Consider the following 20,439-nt stretch of genomic DNA (forward strand, 5'->3'; position numbering starts at 1 on the left):
TTTTCAAGCAGCTGGGATAACAGGGCAGAGTCTAACAACTTAGAATTAGGTCCTCAAAGTCTATCCAAGAGAATCTAAAATTTAAAAGATGTCCTATTTTCAAAACCACCTACATGAACATTGAGAGTGATGTAACCGTTCCGCAGTACTGAAGGCCAGCTTAGCCCCTGCTAAGGGAGGGCAAGGCCTTTCAATCTGCTCCCCTGTAGTCACAGGTCTGAGGTCTTGTTCCCTTGCTGGATGTCAGAAGAGAGATGCTCTGATCCGAGATGCTGACCATCTTCCTCTTCCTAGTCATGCAGTTAGCTAACCTGAGTCAGTGATTCTCAACCTTCCTAACGCTGCGACTCCTTCATGCAGTTCCTCATGCTGTGGTGACCCCCGCCCCCCAACAATGAAATGATTTCTGTTTCTGTTTCATAACTGTAATTCTGTTGTTATGAATTGTAATGTAAATATTTTTGGAGTTAGGGCCTTGTCAAAGTGGTCATGGCCCTCAGGTTGAGAACCACTGCTTTAAGACATCAATGACTGTCATCCTTCAGATCCCTTGAGTTTCTGCTGCCAACAAGACAGTTTTCTGCTCTCAGGAAACATGGGAGGCCCGTGTATCAGATCATAAAACCCTTGGCACAGTTAGGAGTGGTACATCATACCATTACAAGTGATGACAATGGGATCTTGGTGGAGAGACATCTTAGAATTTTGTCTACCACAATGTATTCCCAGCTATGCACCGCCATCAACAGCACGGTGAAAGGCTGGAAGGGGTTGGAGAACCACTAGGATGGGTAGGATAGCTAGTCATTGCTAAAACCCTGGAGTGGTTTTACCATACAAAAAGAGTCAACACCCTGTGGTCCCTGTGACATTTTACGGAGTGAAGACTCTCTGTGCAGAATGTACAAGTGTGATCTCATTGCATATTTACTAATGATGCATTGGTTATCTTTCCAAAAACATCCTGGTAAGAGTGGATATAGCATGATATTGCTTTCAATTTGTGTTCCTTTAGTTAGTAATTCAACCAATGACCATTTTCTGCTAGGGTGTATTTCTTAATTTCAGACTTTCCACAGTTCCATATATGCCTTTTTAAAATCTACTGGAATAGTCATTCCATAACTTAAAATAAAATCCTTTTACTAAAACATGATTTTATTTGACCTTAAAGAGGCAGTCTTTAACAGAGAAAAACTGTGCATCATATATGTTGATAGTTAATTCTGGGTCATTTTGATTAAGCCACCCTCCAGCTGTCTGTCCAGACTCCATGGAGTTATTGACATGAAGGTACTTTAACATGGGACTGCCATTTGTAAAAGACTTAGAGTAAAGCAGGTGACCTGCCACAGCGAGGGTGACCTCTTGCCTTCAGATGCAAGCTGGGAACTAAGCTCCTCTTCCTGACAGGCTTCAGACATGCCAGCCCCTGCCCCCCAAGTCATGTGAGCCAGTTCCTTAAGCTGTTGTTTTTGCTCTCCTCCTTGACACCAGAGTACACACCCACAGCCTCCTGCCCTCCCTCTTGTTCCTTGACCACTCCAGAGAACTTTAAAACAGCATACAAAGGAAACACAAGTTGAAAGAAACGCCTCCGTGACAGCATGACTATGGACTTGAAACCCACGATGGGTTCACTTCTCACTTTTGAAAGAAACCTATCACCAGTTTAGTGCTGTGCTCAGGTTATTGGTTTTTGTTTGCTTGCTTGCTTGATTGGTTGATTTTTTATTTTATTTTTTATCTTATAAGAAGGGACAATGAGAGCAGCAGATATATAGTAGTTCAGGGGCAGAATGCTTGCCTAACATGTACAGAGATGATGGAGACATCACAGAAAGCAAAATGGGAAAAAAAAAACTGAGTCCTTAGCTAGAGGAAGTTCTGAAATATTCAAGATGTAATGTTACTGACAGACTAAGCCTGGAGAATCCATATTAACATTTAAATGTTACCAGAGAAATATCTGAGGTTCACAGAAGACTATAACTAACATCCAGGCAAGAAAAGTGAAGGGATGGTGGTGTAAAAACAAACATGACTTTATGTGACATTTTGAATACTAATGCCCCCATGCCCACGGATGAACATGAAAGGAGCCAGGAATGGCTCCAAAACATTTGTCTTTCAGTGAGACGGGCCAGTGTTTAGTCAAGCAATTTTTCTCTTTTATTTTTGTTAAATAAGACTCCAGAGAGTATAGTGCAAACACTGAGTAGAAAAGTTGCGATTAAGAAATGTACATTCACATTCACATTTCAGTTCATCCACGTTTTAAATAAAAATAGGGCAAATTATTCAATTACTTGTCTCCGTTTAACAATCTTGAAAAAGACTGGAAGGTGCTCTACAGAGTTGACATAAAAATAGACCCGTATTGATTATACAAATCTATTGTGAGAGGTTACCCAGTGATATTGAGTTATTGTGACTATAATCATCGCGCTCTCTCAGCTACGGACGCATCTGGTGAGTCTGTGTGGGAGAAAATGCCCCCTTTGTCCATGCACCCTTCATCCCACTAAGGGACTCGAAGCTTTCTTGATAAACACAGGACACAGGTGCTTACATGCCTTTTTTTTTTTTTTTTAAGTAAGGACATACAGAAGTGGATTTTGGGGCTTATACTTGAAATCGAGATGTGATTACTGCTAAGATATGATCATAATGACATTCCCATTTGTGCAAACTGGTGAGCAATCAGCTTACGTGAGAGGATGGTGGGAAAGGGAGCACGGGCTGACGGGAGAGGGTGGACAGTAAATGCCGGAGTCACATGGGTTGTGGAATTGATTGGCAGAGGGGAACACTGTGTGCTCCCAAGAAGCAGTAGAGGTGACCTGAAGACAAGCCCAAGCCATCCCTTCTTTCGGGCATGCGACATAATGTCAAATTGAAACTAAGGTGCATACAATTAGGAATTTCATGGCATGCAATTCCAAAGTGCAAGTGGCTTGCATATACTAGATTTTAACAGGGGTGAAGGCAACGGAACAAGCCCCTCCTTCCCAGGCATGTGTGCTCCTGGTGGCCAGTTGTGCCCCCAGAGATGCCGGGGGCTTCCTTGGGGTCCCCACAGGATGGGAACAGTCTCCTGAGACTTGTGCTTCATGGGCCTGGGGCCGAGTGGAGGCTGCTGGTGGGAGGTAAGAGACAAGTTCTGGCTGCTGTCAGGCCCACTTCCCACTGCAGTGCCACGGGGGATGGCGGCATCACCCACAGGCAGATGGAGTGGCCTGCAACTGTCCTTGCCTAAGAGATTTCTGGAACCAGTCTCAGAGAGCATCTCCACTGAAACGCTCATTCTCAGAAAGCGCATGGATGTGTTTGGAAACTGATGTATCTGACGTGGACGTCGCCTGGCATCGGCAGGTCACACTTAGAAGGCATGTGGGGCTCCTGTACTCGGGAGACTGACATACTTTCTGCCATCCATCATAGTCCCTTCACTGCTTTCTTTACAAGCCTGGGGAACCTTCTCTAAGCGTCCCTTTAATCCCTCGGCAGGCATTCTCAGTGCCGTGCCTGCCAGAAGCATGTGACAGAAATGGCTGTAGAGCGTTGAAGGTAAGAGCTGTAACTGGAGCCGGGCTGGCTGTGCAGAGGAGGAATACAGGAGAGGGGCTTGGGCTCTGCAGCAAAGAGTGTTTCGAGAAGATTCTCACTAAACACAATGACAGTTTGTGTTTCAGAAAGTTGTAGAATTTCGAGGGCTACAAAACAAGGCTCGCTCAAGCGAGGCATCTAACTTCTTACTGGGTGTCTGTAACCTTGGAGGAATGCAACCGATGTGAAAGGAACCGGATGGCTCTAATTTAGCAACAAGAAGCCAAGGACTACAGAACCAAACAGCACTCGGCCACATGCTCCAAATATGGGGTGTAAGCAAGCCTTGCCCACAAGGGACCAGCCTCCACGAGGTTCCCTGCACCACAGTAAGCATTGTTGTACGGTCAGTCACATTGACAGCAACCCAGTTCTTACAGATTTCAGTTTGCTTAGCAGAGAACCTAACTGTAAGAGGAAACACACAGGCTGGCCAAAACAGATGAGGAATTGAGGCATGGCCCCTCCCTCTCTGCATGCAGCCTCAGAACAACATGCGTTGGGGATTATCCTACCAGTTCTTCCACAGGCTGTTCATGAATGAAAAGCCCACAGAAGGTATCCAGGAATTGCCAAACTAGACGGGAATACTAGTAATGAGTGTTCGATCAATTTACCATCATATGAAAGCCCCCCCAAAGATGGTAATAGACGATGCAAGGATGATCGCCCTCCCTGTGGTTGACCGTGGACTTAGCAGATCTAGTAACATGTTGAAGAAAGCGCAGTACATTCGTTAGATTTTAAACAACCCAACACTTGTCAGGAGGGATGTGGCACAACTCTGGTCAATTTTCTGAGTTTTAAGACATTTTTTTTTCCCCAGTCACTTCTGAATCACAGCCCAAGATAGCCTCCTGAGTCTTGTTCTTCCCACTGTACAAGCCAGACAGGCAGCAGCTGGCACAACAGGTGGTAGACGTGGCCCCCACGTCAGCTCCTATAACTTGAGGGAAGGGCTCATGTACCACTTTGCTCCTCCCTCAGAGTTCTGATGGACACTCCCCCTGGCATCTCTCTGCACAGTATCCTGCATGGGCCCTAACCCTCAAACCATCAAAACAAAAGAAATGGGAGCAGCAGATTGCCTCAACGCACCCGGGCCTGAAGAGGCTAGTACAGCAGCCTCTGCTGAACTAGTGCAGTAAGGACCGCTCACTCTCTTCTACCACAGATCATCCAGATGTGGAAATCAAACTCTCCAGAATTCTCCTTCCAGTGAGCTGCAGAAGCCTTCCTGAACATGCCCTTCAGTTCTACTCTCTCCCTACCCTCCAGGCGGAGATCCTCTGACCAGGCCTCACACCCTCTGCCTTCCCAGGCACCTAGGAAGGTTCCTGGATTCTAGGCCTTGTGACTCTAGATCCACACTGGTCTCATGTGGTACCAGCTGACCAAATAGGCACCAGGAGTTGCTTAGTGCCAAAGCACATCCATATTCATCCTGCCAGCTGTGAACATCCCAAAGCAAGCACACACACACACTGACCCCCCCCCACACACATTTTTACTCATCAACCTATGTCCAAGCCTGCAGTTGTAAATGAAAATGAGGAACTATTGGTTCAAATCCAAAAATGGAAACATTCAAAGCCAATGACAGTCGGAGAAGCAAGATGCTTCAGGGCCCACATAACAATCAAGCTGCCAGATTTGTTCCTTATTAGCCAAACACCTGGGAGGAGAAGGGTTTGTTTTTTGCTATGTTTATATATGCCTGTGTGTGCACATGCACATACATGTGTGCATGGGAGAGCACACTAAAAGTGGAGCCACTGAAAAGCATGAGCAAGTCTGTTTCTGGGGGTCACATATGTATAGCCATTTAAGAGAGTAATACATCAGCGTCGCTTCTGCAGCCTCTCGTGGTGCTGATGCGAGAGCAGGATATGTAGGAACGTTCTTTCCCTGCCACTGCTTGCTTGCTGTGAAAGGCACACACTTGCTCTGTAACCCCCACCCCCAACGCCCACTGACTGAAGCTCTGTACGGGCTGGGAATAAGATACCTGTGACGTGGGGAGCCCTAGAACTTACCTTGTTGAAAATGGTGATGGCTGGGAGACTGAAATGAAACCTTCCCTAATTCTGCAATCCAAACTGCTCGCCTCATACCCAGTCCACTGAAGCCAGCCATTCACACAGCCTCTGCGGGTTGCTGTCGGTGCTTGTTATGGCACAAGTGTCCTTCAGATTGCACATAAATAAAATGTGAAGCCTCTAGAGGCTAATCACATCTGCCAGCTGAGCCCACAGCCTGAATCCTCAATGCTAGTCAGGGCTCCCTTCCTAGCCCTTTCCTCTTATACGCTCAGGGATGGCCCGCTCCAACACAGAGCTCTTCTCCTACTAGGACGGCACCGATAAGGGTGAGAAGTGCAGCCTTGAATATGGCACCGTTTTCTTTAAATGGCATTCCACAAGTGCCTGGAAATGCCACCTTTTGATGCTCACACCGCTGAAACAGACTATTTCTATTTGATGCTCACACAGCTGAAAGAAACCATTACGCTCTGTCACACGAAGCATCATGATTCGAGGAGAGGTACAGATCTAGGACAATGTGGCTGCCCTAAGCTTTATCCCTTAGTGAGTAATAGCGTGGGGTCCAGGACTGTCAGTTGGCTCAGTCTGCTCAGCTATCTGGGGTACCAATCCTGGCTCTAGGAACCAAGAAGCTAGAGCTGGGCCTTCTGGGAGGGGTGGGGATCTGGAATGCCAGTCCTTTATAGCAAACTCACATGCACGGGTAGATTCCGAAGTATCAATCTGCTTGGGCCAAACTTGTCTCTGCGGTATAGAGTTATGGTTATTGCTTCTATGACAGAAGGGGGTCCGGAAGCCCTGGTGGCTTTGGAGTCTGAGAAACAACTGGGTTGCTGGATGTGTGGGGATACACACCTGAAGGTATAGACCGTCCCAGGTTGGCACAGCCCGTGGAAGCATTTGGAAGCATTCTGGGGCTGTGTTCTATTCTACGATGTCAGGCACGGGAGGCATGCTGGGGCTGAGAAGGGAACACAAAGGGGTCATTTCCCAAGGGCCAAAGCATCACAAGCAGGGGCTGACACGGGTGCCAGGCTTTTCCATTTTTGGTACAAGTGAACAGGAAGCACCTGTAACTGGTGCACTATTTACAGAGCATCTTAAAATAAATAATTTGGAGAGAATCCTACCCAAATGGCTCTAACATTTGTACATGAATATTGTACAAGATTAAAAATAAATAAGGCAATATAATACATTTTTATCACAAATAAAAAGAAAGCCGTTTATCACCAAACCCCGAGGAACGTTATGGCTGCAGGTGTGGATCCTGACCTCACAAGAAGTAGGCGGGGTTGGAACTGCTGATGATGGAGATGTCGCCCCTGAAGAAGAGACCCAGCCAGGGCTCCTGTGTAGTCTACTTCAGAACGGTTCTGTGCCCAGAGAAGGCAATGTCACCCTCTACGGTTGCTTTCTCTTGCTCTGATCACGCTGTGGGTAGCTTTGCCCAAGCACCCATGGAACCTCCGTTTTGCACACTCCGTGTGAGTGCGGTGCTACTGCCCTCAGCTGGCTCTGCTCAGAGTCTTAGAGGTCAGATCCGGGTGTCACCGGGCTCCTCCCTAATGGGTCTGATGCTCTGCCTGCTGCTTACTCAGGGCCAGTTTCAGTTCCCTGTGGTTGTGGGAGTGACATCCTGGCTTCTTGCTTGGCTGGAGCTGTGCTGTCCTCATGAGTCTCCTCAGTGTGTGCTCCGTGCCTCTCTCAGCCTGTCCATCCTTCTGTCGACTTCTGAAAGTCCATGTGTCTGCACCAACCCCACTGGTGTAGTCTAGGTATAGTTTCTCACCCTTCAGCAGCTACCCTAAGACCCCCTGTGAAGCTTCTTGACTGACAGAACAAACACACAGGTCCTGGGGCTATCACGTGAGCATCCTTGAGAACCACCCCTCTGTCCATTACCTGGACAGCCCAGAAAGACAGCAGTTCTGGAGGCCCAGAAGCCACTCTGAGGAAACCCAGGCCATGCTCGAGGGTTTCTGCCATCCTTAATGACCTAGAAGGCCGGGGACAGCATCACAGCCCGCAGAACCAGGGCCATGTACTCACTCGCTCTGAGTGCTCCTGTCTAAGATGAGTGCTTCAAATCTGATTAAGACAGACAGACAGACAGACAGATAGGTAAGAAAGTCCTAGTGAAAACGAAGCCCATGAGGAAAAAACTATTTGTACCAAGGTTAGGCAAACAAGAGAGCAGACAGGAGGCGGGAGCTACAGAGAGTTGCCTGCCCTAGCCAGGTTCTGGCTCAGAGGAAATCTGTCCTCAGTGCCCCACCCTTCAACAGTCTGAAACTTTCCTATAAATGCAATCTCTGACGGAATTCTGGACCATGGGAGAAATGCAAAGACTCTCCCCTGCCCTCTGCCCTACTGGAGTCAGCATCCCCCAGCAATGCTATTCCCAAATCCCAAGTCCCCGGAACCACACATGACCACCAGAAGAGGGTGAAGCGAGCTGCTCGCCAGCCCTGAAGGCTACAGTGGGGTGCTGAGGTGGGTCTGGGCCCCGCTCTGGGGTCTAGCCAGAGTAGGGTGTCAGAAAGGCAGCAAAGGATGGCCACATTGCCTGGCATCATCAGAAGGGCAACAAAGCAGGGTGGGCACAGGTCAGAGCTCCTCTGCAGACAGTGCCAGAGGCTCCCTTTAGCATCAACCACAGGCGCCAGCGCGGAGAGAATGTGCAGTCTTTACAGCTGTCCCACTCCCACCCGAGGGTGCCTATAGTGCAGTCTACAGTCTCAGATGCTTGGAGACTCTGCAGGAGCCTCCAGCTCTCCCTTGCTTGACACTTTCTTCCTACCAACACGCGACCTGAGTCTTTCAGGGATAGCTGGCTGACCTACCCAGGCCCCGGCAGGGTCACACACTTGAGCCATCGCGGAGTTGAGGACCAGGAACCCCACATATGCGTCCTGCTGCTGCAGGCTGGGCTTTGCTCTGCCTCAGTCTAAGAAGACAGGACCCTAGGAAGGGGGAAAGCCCTTGGGGAGCATGAGAAGATGGGCCTCCACAGCCATGGCAGGCAGGGCCTATGCCCACCTGCTCTGTTTGCAGGCTGCCTCCCTTCCTGTGAATGAGGCTGCGTATCTCCAGATCTCATCCAACTATTTCTGGCCCGTCACTTCCCAGCAGCTCTTCCAGGCTCCTGTCCCCCACACTTGCGGTTTTCACCTCAGCTGCAGACATAGGGAAGCATAGATGGGAGAGCCCCGCACCCCACCCCGTGTCAACAGGGACACTCTTTCCCTTCACCCTGGAGCAGGAACACCACACCCAAGACTCAGGAACACACACTGCCAACTCTGAAGCCACCAAGAAGAGGAATGGTTATACCAGAGAAATGATGTCTTCCAGCAAAGAAAGTGCTTGTGGGTAGCGTGGTCAACCACTCTTAGCATAAACGAAGGCTTGATTCTTGTTACACTCACAGTGTCCAAGACACCACAGAGAAGGCAAGTCAGCATACACCCCTCTTCTCTGAATGCGTAGCGATGGCACAGGAAGAGGAGGGCCCACTGTCACGGGAGTCAGAATCCAGCAGGCAGGTGGGGTTGGAAGAGAATGCACAGGCCAGGAGGCTAGAAGTGGGGCTGTAGGGACCCAGAGGATTCCAGAAGACCTGCCTCTGGCTGTTAGCAAAAGCCTACTCTTGAGGAAAGCCAGCAACGTTACTCTTCATGCAGTAAGAGGTGGCTTTTCAATTCTTCCTGTACTGTCCTGTCCAAGACCTGACCAGCTCTAAGCTGTGCCTGTGGTATGAATAGCTCAACTGTCATGGCCCTGCCCAGCGGGGCCAACTTCTCAGTCTGGCACTCGAAACTGCTACCCAGGGTTGGAACTACCCATAAGCCAGGGCCTGCGAGGGCTGGAGCCACCCATAAACCAGGTTGACTTGAGGCTTGGTCATGGTGGGCTCCTCTGCCAGCTGGACCTTCATAGTTTTTGCTATGACCGTGGAAGATATTCCCAGGGTCCCAATATGCCAACACTAGCCGGGCATCACCGGGTCACTAGGAAGAGACAGGGCTCCGTATGCCCCAAGTGGGTGGCTTGGGCACATCTCCCATTGGCCTCAGGCCACACCTAGACGATGCTTCTTCTTCAGCCAAGTCGCTTGGCAACTCTGCTCCTCTGGCTGGTCTTGGTTGAAGCCACGGTGGCTTGTGTCACCCTGGAGCACTCTTGCGTTGCGTGCATCTCCAGTGGCCCATGGGCTCCACTAGGCTTCCTTCCCTGCTGCTGTGGACGGCAGGTGCTGGCTAGTGGGGGCTGGGGGAAGCCCCGGTCTGATCGGGAGTCCAGCTGCAGGACACAGTGGGGGCCGTCTGGGCTGGCCTCCACCTCTTCCATAAGGACACAATCTCCGCTCCAGGCGAAAGGTCCTGCCATGGGAACTGTTTCCTTCAGTCCTGCCTTCTAGGAAGTACGTGAGCATCTCTCCCTTGCCCTTGACGCTGACTTTGCCTCTGCACACAAACTGGTATGAGCACCTCTTCAGCAACCGGTGGACTTCCTCAGTCACCTGCCAATGGAAAGAAGCCAGCAATATTCTTGATCATGCCCCATGAGGGGGTCCTCTGGAGGCCAGGAGCTCCCCCAGAGTGATGTCTACCCTGCATCTCACTCTCCATCCCGGCTGCCCAACTCTGGCAGGACTTGGCCAACGCTCCTCTGTATGTAGGCAGGTGCAGGCAATGGGGGCTAGGGATCCAGCAGGGCTTGGGTGAGCCATTGCAGCTGCTTTGTGTAGCAGTCAGGGCTATGTGGGACTAGCCTCAATGTTATGGATAGAGGAGCCGGGGCAGGTTCTCTGGCTGGGGCCTCCAGATACCTCGGCAAAGAAGTCTGGTGCTTTTACCCCACTACTCAGTTGTTGGGGTTGGGGTGCAACTACTAAATGGCACACAGAGGGCAAAGAAAGCTAGGAGAAAAATGGCCATCCCTTAATTCCTCTTTTCTCAGGCTTCAGACCAGTGTCCTGGCTCCAAGAATCCCTGCCTCCCAAAACCAGCAAAAAGATAAAGGATGAGATCTACCCGATCCATGGCATCACGCTAAGCCAGCAGAGGAGGCCTCTCTACCTCCTTGTCTCCTCCTCCTATTTTATATTCGAACAATGGAATTGTCTCAACATACCTTCTACACTCTGGCAGAGCTGGGGAGGGTGGCCCTCACATCAAACTGAGCACCAGTGTAAGAGATATCAAACAGGAGCCGTTTCTATCAGATACTAGAAATCCTGTGTTCAGGGCAAAGAATTCAAATCTTTTTGTCTCTTCCATCCCATCAGAGTTTTACGCAAATGCTTCAGTCCTCAAACCCTGCAAACCGTCTGTCTGCACAAACACTGCTGTCTCCAAGAATTTGATGGCCTAGAGTAGTAAACCCTTTCCCTTCCTCTTTTATTTTCCTTTTTTTTTCCAGACTAAAGGATCAAATCAAACTGTGAGGTTAGACCCTAGCCAAAGACACCATCACTACCTGAATTAGAATAAAATGAGTTAATGCAACTTCCTGTCTCTGGTGTTTGCCCTTTTGATCACGAGTTAAGTTTGCCCTGTCCAGACACTTCAGTTGGAGTGGTGGTCTCTTTCTTTGCACCCCTGACCTTATGTCTGACTCTAGGATGCCTAGAAAAGGGAAGGAAGGCAGAGGCGTTGGATGGAGCAGGGAGACCTACAGGGAAGGCCATTTGAGAAGTCACGCCTGGGGCAGAGAAGCCGGGTCACTGTCAAGCTCAGAGTAGATTCTAGAAACAGATGCAATGTTGGCCTCAAGCAACAGCCCAGCGGCATAGGAGACGGTCTCTGTGATGGTGGATATTGGTTGTCAACTGTGATGTTGTCAACCAGAATCAACTAAGAGGCAAGTTAGTGGGAACCCCTATATGGGATTTTGCTTCCTTGACTAGGTCACGTGAAGGGGGAAGACCCAGCCTCAATGTGGGTGACTTCATCCAGTGGCAGACAAATAAAAGGCGGCCTGAGGGGGAGTGCTCTGCTTTTGCTGCTTGCTTTGGTGTTGCTCTCCACATCACCAAAAGGGTCATCTACCCTAACTGCATCTTGCTGTGAGACCATCTGCCCTATCGCGGCTACCGCCATTTGCTGACATTAGAACGCTGCTTCTTTGACCTTAGAACGCTGCTTCTTTGACCTTCCAATGTGGAATGAAGACTAGTTAGTTCTCCAGGAAACTTCCAGGCCGTCGGTAGCAGACTGGGGCTACTGAGAAATCCAGCGTCACAGACAGAGCAGCTACCAGGCTCTCAGCTTCTCCAATGTGAAGGCAGACATTATTAGACTCCCTAGATCCATCCATACAGTATATTTAAAAAAATCTAATGAAATCCCCTGTAGTATATATTCATCCTACCAGTTCTGGTCCTCAGGAGAATCTTGACTAGCAAGTTGCTCTTATCCGGATATTTTACCCCAGCAACAGAAAGAAGCTAAGACAGAAGTGTGTATTAAGGCTATGGCTGCGATACACCTGACCGTGAGGGTCTTAAGCTGTTGGGATGTTACCCACAGCTGGAACGTGGAAGAGTCTGAAACTCTGGGCTAGAAAAAGCCACTGGATGTTGGCAGCAGAGCTTAATGGGCCATTTAGTTGGAAACTGAAAAACAGGGAATGCTGAGAGAAACATGGACCATGGAGGCCCAGCTCCTGACATTTCAGGGGGTACCAAGGACTCCATCAGGCACTGGGCTAACAACCATGTGTGTGATATTTCAGCCAACAGTCTGCCTTCATTCTACTGTGCCCTGAGAAGTTGAGCAGAGCAGAATTTAAAGCTAATGGACCGATCTGATGGGCAGGGGAAATGTAAGGAGATAAAGGCAATCAGCCTGGTGTTGAGAAGGCAGCTGTGACTATTAAAGAGCTCAGCAGGACTGAAGAGAAGCCTCTGCAGCACACTGCAGTGAGAGGGATGGCCTGAGGGTAACACCACACGGCAATTTATTTAAAGGGAAAGAAAGCCTGAGCTAATGGCATTCTCTGCTCCTTGAACACAACTGCCTAAAAGAGTTCTTCTCTAGGGTCAGGAGAAAACAGGTATAGCCATGGTCCAAGGAGTCTGGGCTCCATCCTGAGAGAGTGGCAGAGAGAGCTTGGCCGTGGCATCTGTGTGGTTGGTGCTGGTTTTGGAGGCACAGAGGATGCAAGACTGAGGGGGTCAGGAGTACAGCCAAAGCCAGGCAATAGGAGGCTGGGCCAGAGTACCAGAATAGAGGTCCCAAGAGGCTGCTGTGTGCTTTGGGAGGCTGTGGAGACCCAGGATATCAGAGAAGCCAGGCTGGGACATTCAAGCAAGGAGGACTGTGGACAAGGATGACTGTGGACAAGGAGGGCTATGGGTAAGGAGGACTGTGGGCACAAAGGGCTGTGGGCACGGAGGACTGGGGGCACGGAGGACTGGGACCCAGATGATTACATTATGAGTCATAAATAAAATACTCAATACAGGAGTTAGTGTTCATCCTGCTGGAGTTCGATTCTGCTTTGGTACAACTGTTTCTAGCTATGCCCCGGCGGCTCTTCCATTTTAGAAGAGGCATGTTTAGAAGTGTCAGTATATGCTGGAAGAATGTAACTTTTTAAATTTGATATTTGGACTTTTACAGTGTTATCATTGTTGTTACTAACGACTATGGAGGATCTTTATTTTGGCTGAAATAGACTTTAAGATCGTCTTGAGCCTATGGGACCAAGGGGTGGAAGTTTATAACTTAAAAGGGGTTTGTATGTGAGCCTCGAGTTACCAAGGGATACTGGTAGTGGGGTGTTTAGTTAGCATTGTCAACTGGACAGAGTCTAGAACCCCTTGGGAAGAGGGTCTCTGGGCACTTCCTGGAAGGGGGCTGTTTTGGTATGGGAAGACCTGTCTCAATTGTGGGTGGAGCCTGGGCTAAGCTTTCCAAGCACCGGCATGCGTGCATCATCGCTCTTGTGACTGCAGCGCATAATGCCAGCAAGTTCCCACTGGCCTGACGTCTGCCATGACAGACCGTACTAGAACAGCTCTGAGCTAAGATAAACCCTTTCTCCACTGAGTTGCTCTCACCAGGACATTTTACACAGTAACAAAAGGCAGAAAGCCTCCCTTGGGAATGGCTGGTCCGGGGAAGTCGATGCAGGGTGTAAGCATACTCTCCCGGGTGACCACAGACCACATGTCCTAGACAGGACAGCAGGGGTAGTTGCACCACTATTAGGATGCACAAAGTTTTGCACGTCAATGGTGAAGGCAGTGCATTTTGTGTGTATTTTACCACAATAAAAGAAATCTGAAAAAAATTAAAGAAATGGCATCAATACAAAAATGCAGAGCCACTAAGGAGCACTGGAACTTGGTGCTGGAACTAGAAACTGGGGCACATGCTTGTACCCCACAGTGCTTTGGGATGATGGAGACTTTCTAGCAAGTTGAAGGATCAGCGCCCAGTAGGGCACTACACCATAATAACCACGGAGTCGGAAACCCCTGCTGTGACAGCAGCCTAGCAACAGTAGGGGACCTGCACTATCTCTCAGCTGTCCTGTGTTCATGCCCTGTTCCTACAGGTCCTGAACCCAGGGGAAATGCACCAGAATAATAACCCCAGAAGGCTGCAGTTCTCTAAGTCCCAAGCAACCCACAGGACTACATCTAAATGACAGCTCTCGTGTTATTCTAGGGGCAAATACCAAAAGCTGGACCGTCCCCCACACCAATGAGGACCAGATGCCCGCCTTTCAGTGGCTCTTAGAAGATAGAGCCGCTGAGTCTCGTCCTATCTGGGAGAAGCGCCTCAGGAGCAATGGGCATGTTCACCATCCTGCTCTCCAAACACGAGAGAAATCTCTTCCCCACTATGCTCCTACAACAGCTGAATAGTGACCCTGGTATTTTTGCTTATTTGGTTTTTGCTTTTGAGACAGCATCTCACTAGAAAGCTCTGGCTGTCCAGGAACTCACTTTGTAGACCAGGCTGGCCTCAAACTCACAGAGACCCACCTTTCTTTGCCTCCTGAGTGCTGGGATTAAAGGTATGTGCCACCAAGTCCAGGTGTGACCACGGGTTTGAACAAGGAAGAGCAACTGAGAAGCCAGGCTGTCAGGTCACTTAGTGACCCCTGATTCACTGTGATTTGCTCACTCAGGAGTGGCCCAAAGGAAGCGTGGAAAAAATCAAACAGCAAAAGCAATCTGCTAACTTTAACAGTGTTGTCCAGGCTCCCAGAAGACACCAAGACACTCAGCTCAATCTGCCCTGCCACTTACTGGTCACTGACCCAAGGCTCACCTTGGATCCCTCATGCCTCAATTTCCTCACTTGCTGGACGGATCCCTGTATCTCTGGGATTTCTGGGTGATTTACCTGGATTCTGCCCTGGACCCCAGTGCTGTCCATCCGACTGGCCACGTTGACTGTGTTCCCCCAGATGTCGTACTGGGGCCTCCGAGCGCCGATCACTCCAGCCACCACAGGGCCAACGTTGATGCCTGGAAAACAGTCACAGAATGGCCTGTGGGCAGCCGGAAAAGTGTGACTGGGCAGCCTGTGTGCTGCCACTGTTCCTGGAGAGAAGGCACACACCCTTCAGTATCAGTGTGAGGGCCACATAGAGCCAGGTCCCTCTCTAAAGGAGCCTCCAGCCTAACACAGGTGGCAGCAACCCGAATGAACCAATCAAACCAGCCCAGGTCTCCCCAGTGGGCAGCCCACTCGGCATTAGTGGCCATACCTGCAGCAGCACTGGCCTGGATGCAGGAGAAACCTGAAGAGGTAAGATCAATGCTGAAAAGGCTTTACTAATAAATTTACTTGAAAGGTGAGTACTGTGTGAACTAGCTCCTTAGAAAGGAAGTGTTGGTGCCTCAGTTGAAGCTTAGGGTTGCCGAGAAAGTTTCTGTTCACCGTTGGTCACCAAGACTGACCTCTAGTTAGGCTCCATCCCCACAGCAAAAGGGGACCAGCCCGACCTACAACCACCCCACATCAAACAGCATTTAGGGCAGCTCAAGGGTGCAGAGTCACAGCCCTGGTTAAGCCCTGGTCTGCCTTTAAATCCCCTGTGCTCTCATCAGGAAAAGCCTAGTTCTGCCCCAAGTGGGCAAGATGAGCCAGCGTAGAACAAAGGAAGAATTCCGGCAGTATCTTTGCTGTGTAAAGCTCCCATCTGCCCAAATGGCCAGACTTACAATCTCCTGTCTCAGTGTAACTGGGGGCCAGGATCTGGAAGAGACTGGGGGATGGCAGCACACACACAATGACAAGCCCAAAGTCTCTATAGCTTAGGGAAAAAGTCTTCGGTTCATCACCGGCTGCTCTCTGGGCGTTAGCCAGAGCTGGACACGTTATCAGTAAAGATCTTAGTTTTCCTGAGTGAGTGGAGTGGATTCTCGCTAGGACATATTTCTGCGTCACTGTCACTTTGTCCCTTGTGCAAAGTCCTGTTCTTGGAGCTACCAGGAACTCTAGCTCAATAGCCTTCATGATCACAGTGTTCCTTGCCTCCAGGCACACCTCCTCTGCCCCCCAAAGTAGCTGTAGATTCCTAGGATACTGCTCAGAATGAGGGTCCTAGCACCAAGTACAAATTCAGATGTCCAGGGAGGAGGGCATGAACCCCGTTTCACCCCATTTCCTTCCACAGGTCGGGGTCCAACTGGCCTCAGGGACCTGGACAGCTCTTCAGCATCCCCTCTGGTCCAGGTACACTCAAGTCTGGGTTACCATTTGTGAGAACTTTGACAAAGTGTTCACCTTCTCTGCATGGGTTTCTTTCCCTGTAAATGCCCTGTGCCATCCTATCCTGGTCCACCCTTAGTGGGACATCTGGCACACTCTCATGACAGCCTACAGGTCGCTGACCCTGCAAATGGGGTCTGCGTAGATGCCACTTCCTGCCTGTCTATCTGGGCATGTGAAGCAATGTTCCTGAACTTCTTCTGAAGTCACAGACATGGAGGCTCATGGGTAACCCAGGGAGGACACCTGAGGACCACTTGGCAAATGGCTGATAGGATTCTAGGAGCTACCTTTGTGAATCTCAGCCACCCATAGCCAGGTAGGGGAACCAGGGCAGGGACTAGCCAGCTGGGAAGTAGAGCCATAAGGGACTAGCATCCAATCTCGTTATGGAAACAACCCAGGCACCAGGGGCAGGGGCAGAGGAATCTCCAGCAGATCCAGTCTGTGCCTTGTTACATTAGCACTGGCATTGATCAGAGCCTGGGGCCCAGGAGGAGACTGGCCACTAGGAAAGAGGCCAGGGCTGCTCTGCCCCTGTCCTCAGGGGACACCATGTTGAAACAGCTTGCTTTTAAGGGCACCGGCACAACACCTGCTGTGAAACCATTCACCTCCCATCACCCTGGCACCCAAGCACAAACCAAATGGCTTAAAAAGCCATGTTTAAGGCTACTGGATGTTTGCATAGTGGAGTGGCCATAAACCTCCAGTTAACTGTATCCCAAACAAGACAGGAATAAGGGGGGATATGGGATACAAAGAGACAGAAAGGGAAGAACAGAAATTATCCACCTCTAACTCAACTGGACTCTACGTGAGTAAGAATTGATCTGACAGTCTACATTTAGGTAAAAGCTGAATTTCTATTTTCTTTTTCTTTTTTAAAAATCTATTTTAAGATTTATGTATTTTATGTATATGAGTGTTCTGTCTGTCTGTATGACTTTATGCCAGAAGAGGGCATCAGATCCCAGTATAGAGGGGCTGTGAGCCACCATGTGGTTTCTGGGAATTGAACCTAGGACCTCTGGAAAAGCAGTCAGTGCTCTTACCTACTGAGCCATCTCTCCAGCCCCCAAAGCACAATTTCTAATAGGGTTTTGTAAACATGAGAAAAGGTCCTGGGTATCAAACAAGGACTCTCACGTCGCAAACAAGGAGCAGCTGCCCGGCCCTGCTGCTGGCCTTCCTCCAAAACCTCTTAGCCAGCCTTAGCCAGCGACCAGGGCGGTGACAGCCTGTCCCCAGGTGACCAAGGATATAGAGGTGCCTCTGAATGGCTGCAGCAGTGAATGAAGGGGCTTACTGTGTCCCTTGGGCTGCACAATGAAACCTTACTCCTAAACTCCTTTCTGCAGCACTGCACTGCCCCAGGTCACCTTCAGAGACAATGCTGTCCCCATGTGCCCCTGACCAGCAAGACCCATCTCTTGGGATCCCACAGGCCGACTCTGCCCCCAGCATCTTCCATCAGTGCCAGGGATGAGCCCAGAGTCACCTACCAACTCGGAGAACAAAGTCGTTGTAGGACTGGTAGTTGATTTCATCCAGGACGTCAAACATATCGATGGCAAAGTCTGCCAGTGTGCTCAGGTGGGAAGAGATGGACTTCTTAGCCTGGGTGTGAAAAGAGAACAGTAGTGTGCGGAGTGCCAAGACAGGAGGGGTCAGGGATTGCCTGGACAGGTCCTGGGACTGGGATTTAATTCCTACAAAGCAGCACTCCTGGAAATAGCAGGTACTCTTGCTATTTGGCTGGGGACACATTGATCCTCTTATTCTATGGGTAGAAAGCTCAGGATATTGCTCAAACTATGGCTTCTGATGGACACAGGCAGAAACCACTCATCCTAATCATGCCCCTCTGGAGGTATGGGAAACAGCTCCTGGGACCAGGATATCAGGTGCCCAGATGCCTACTTGGGCAGTGCTATCAATACGTATTACAGATAAACTAAACAAAGACCAGAGGCATATGTCGGTCAGGGAGGGGCACCGGTTCCCTTCCTAGAGACCGAAGCTGCAACTGTCATCTGTGTGGATGTGATTGGTGAACCAAGTCCCTTCATTTGTCAGACAGTGACGGCCAGGAAGGTTTTTAATCTGTATTTCTCCAGGAGACTCATTGTCCTCAAAATCAGGGAGCTAACGTTCTTTTTTTGTTTTTTACTTTGATTTTTTTTTAAATACAGGGTTTCTCTGTAGCTTTGGTGCCTGTCGTCTTGGAACTAGCTCTTGTAGACCAGGATGGCCTCAAACTCACAGAGATCCACCTGCCTCTACCTCCTGAGTGCTGGGATTAAAGGCGTGCACCACCACCGTCTGGCGGAACTAACGTTCTTAAAACAACATTGAACATGCTTTATTTTTCAAAGAACTTTGGTTTATATGCAACTGAGCAGATGACAGAGTCTCCCTGTAGTAATCTCCTCTGCACACAACTGGCTGTTGCTAAATACCTGCATCCCAGCAGCCAGCGGCACCTCTGTTACAGTCAGCGAGACACTACTAGCCTATTCCCACCGTCTTACCGCTACAGTTAATGTCAGAGCTCACTCTTGATACTGTATACTCTGCAGGTTTGAGGAAAGTAGAATGTCATGCAGCCACCAGTGTCACGCAATAGCTGCCCTCAACATCCCCTGTGCTCTGCTGAGCCAGTCCTCCTTCCACCCCATACCCAGAAGCCACGAATTCTGTCTCTGTATTTATGTCTCTTTCAGGCAGGACCACAAGTACCTTAAGGTCACACTGTGTCTCTTTGCCACCTGCACACTTCTATTTTATGACAGTAGTATTTAATTTTATGGACATGTCAGACATTCTTTATCTATTCGCCTAATGAAGGGAATTTTGTTTGCTTCCAGTTTTTTAGTGGTTATAACTAATTATGTACAGATGTCGTGTGGATGTGGGTTTGCATCTCATTTGGGTAAGTACCAAGGACTGCAATTGTTGGGGTGTCTGGGCAGTGGGAACAGTCTAATTGGCTTTGGAAAGAGCTGCCAAATTGTCTCCACAGTGGCTAGAACATTTTGCATTCCCACCATTAAGGAGCGAAGAGTTCCTGCTGTCCGTCATCCTTCCCGTCTCTTGGTGGTATCAGTGTTCTGGATTTTGGCTGTTCCAATAGTCAGTACAGTTCTAGGCCAATGCTCTAATCTCCTCCCTAAGAACTCAGGCTATGGGCATCTTCTCATGTGCTTCCTGTCTCTAACACAGGCTATGGGCATCTTCTCACGTGCTTCCTGTCTCTAACACAGGCTATGGGCATCTTCTCACGTGCTTCCTGCCTCTAACTCAGACTATGGGCATCTTCTCATGCCCCTCTAACACAGGCTATGGGCATCTTTTCATGCCCCTCTAACTCAGGCTATGGGCATCTTCTCATGCCCCTCTAACTCAGGCTATGGGCATCTTCTCATGCCCCTCTAACACAGGCTATGGGCATCTTCTCATGCCCCTCTAACACAGGCTATGGGCATCTTCTCATGTGTTTCCTGCCTCTGTGGGGCTTCACTGATGAGGCACCTATCCAGACTGCCCACTTTTTAACTAGGTTGGCATTTTTTTATTTCTTAATCTTAGGGTATTTTTTTTAATTTTAAATATAAGTCCTTTATCAGACAGGTGGTTTGCAAATCTTCTCCCAGCCTGCAGAGTGACTGCTCATTCTCAACAATCCTGTTTACAGAGGAGGGGCTTTTCTAATCTTTTCCTTCAGGGGTCATGCTGTGGGAGCTCCATCTAAAAAGAACCATCTCAAACTCAAGATCGTCTAGATTTTCTCCCATGCTACTGTTCAGAAATTTTATAGTTTTTTTTTTAAAAAATGTTTACATTTAGGTTAATCACTTGACTCAAGTTAGTCTTATGAAAAGCAGAATATCTTTATCTTAGTTGTATTTTTTCATATTAATAGGCAATTATTATAGTAAAATAGAGATCAACTGAGCGTAGCTACGTGTGTCTCTTTCTGGGCACTCTGCCCTGTTCCACTGACCAATCTGAAACATCCCCAGGACACTACATTGCCATGG

General features: G+C 49.2%; 1 protein-coding gene across 5 annotated transcripts in view; it reads right to left on the minus strand.

Moving 5' to 3' along the window:
• The window catches only part of Adcy1 (adenylate cyclase 1), a 135,988-nt gene that overhangs the window by 16,263 nt on the left and 99,286 nt on the right, over positions 1 to 20,439 (minus strand). For 3 of the 5 annotated variants that reach the window (XR_005975960.1, XR_005975959.1, XR_005975958.1), the window contains exons 18-20: positions 17,902 to 18,016; positions 15,023 to 15,147; positions 8,991 to 10,179 (exon numbers count right to left, since the gene is read on the minus strand). Coding sequence is in view for 1 of the 5 variants with exons in the window: in XM_041668882.1 (XP_041524816.1) it covers positions 9,877 to 10,179; positions 15,023 to 15,147; positions 17,902 to 18,016 (543 nt within the window). In the remaining 4 variants the exon portion in view is untranslated. Of the gene's footprint in view, positions 1 to 2,149; positions 10,180 to 15,022; positions 15,148 to 17,901; positions 18,017 to 20,439 lie in introns of those variants that run through there. The other 2 variants (XR_005975961.1, XM_041668882.1) reach the window with 2 other exon arrangements.

The sequence above is a fragment of the Microtus oregoni genome, unplaced genomic scaffold (assembly GCF_018167655.1).
Source record: "Microtus oregoni isolate MIOR12 unplaced genomic scaffold, Mior012 000019F_ref0000042, whole genome shotgun sequence".
Taxonomy (NCBI): Eukaryota; Metazoa; Chordata; class Mammalia; order Rodentia; family Cricetidae; genus Microtus; species Microtus oregoni.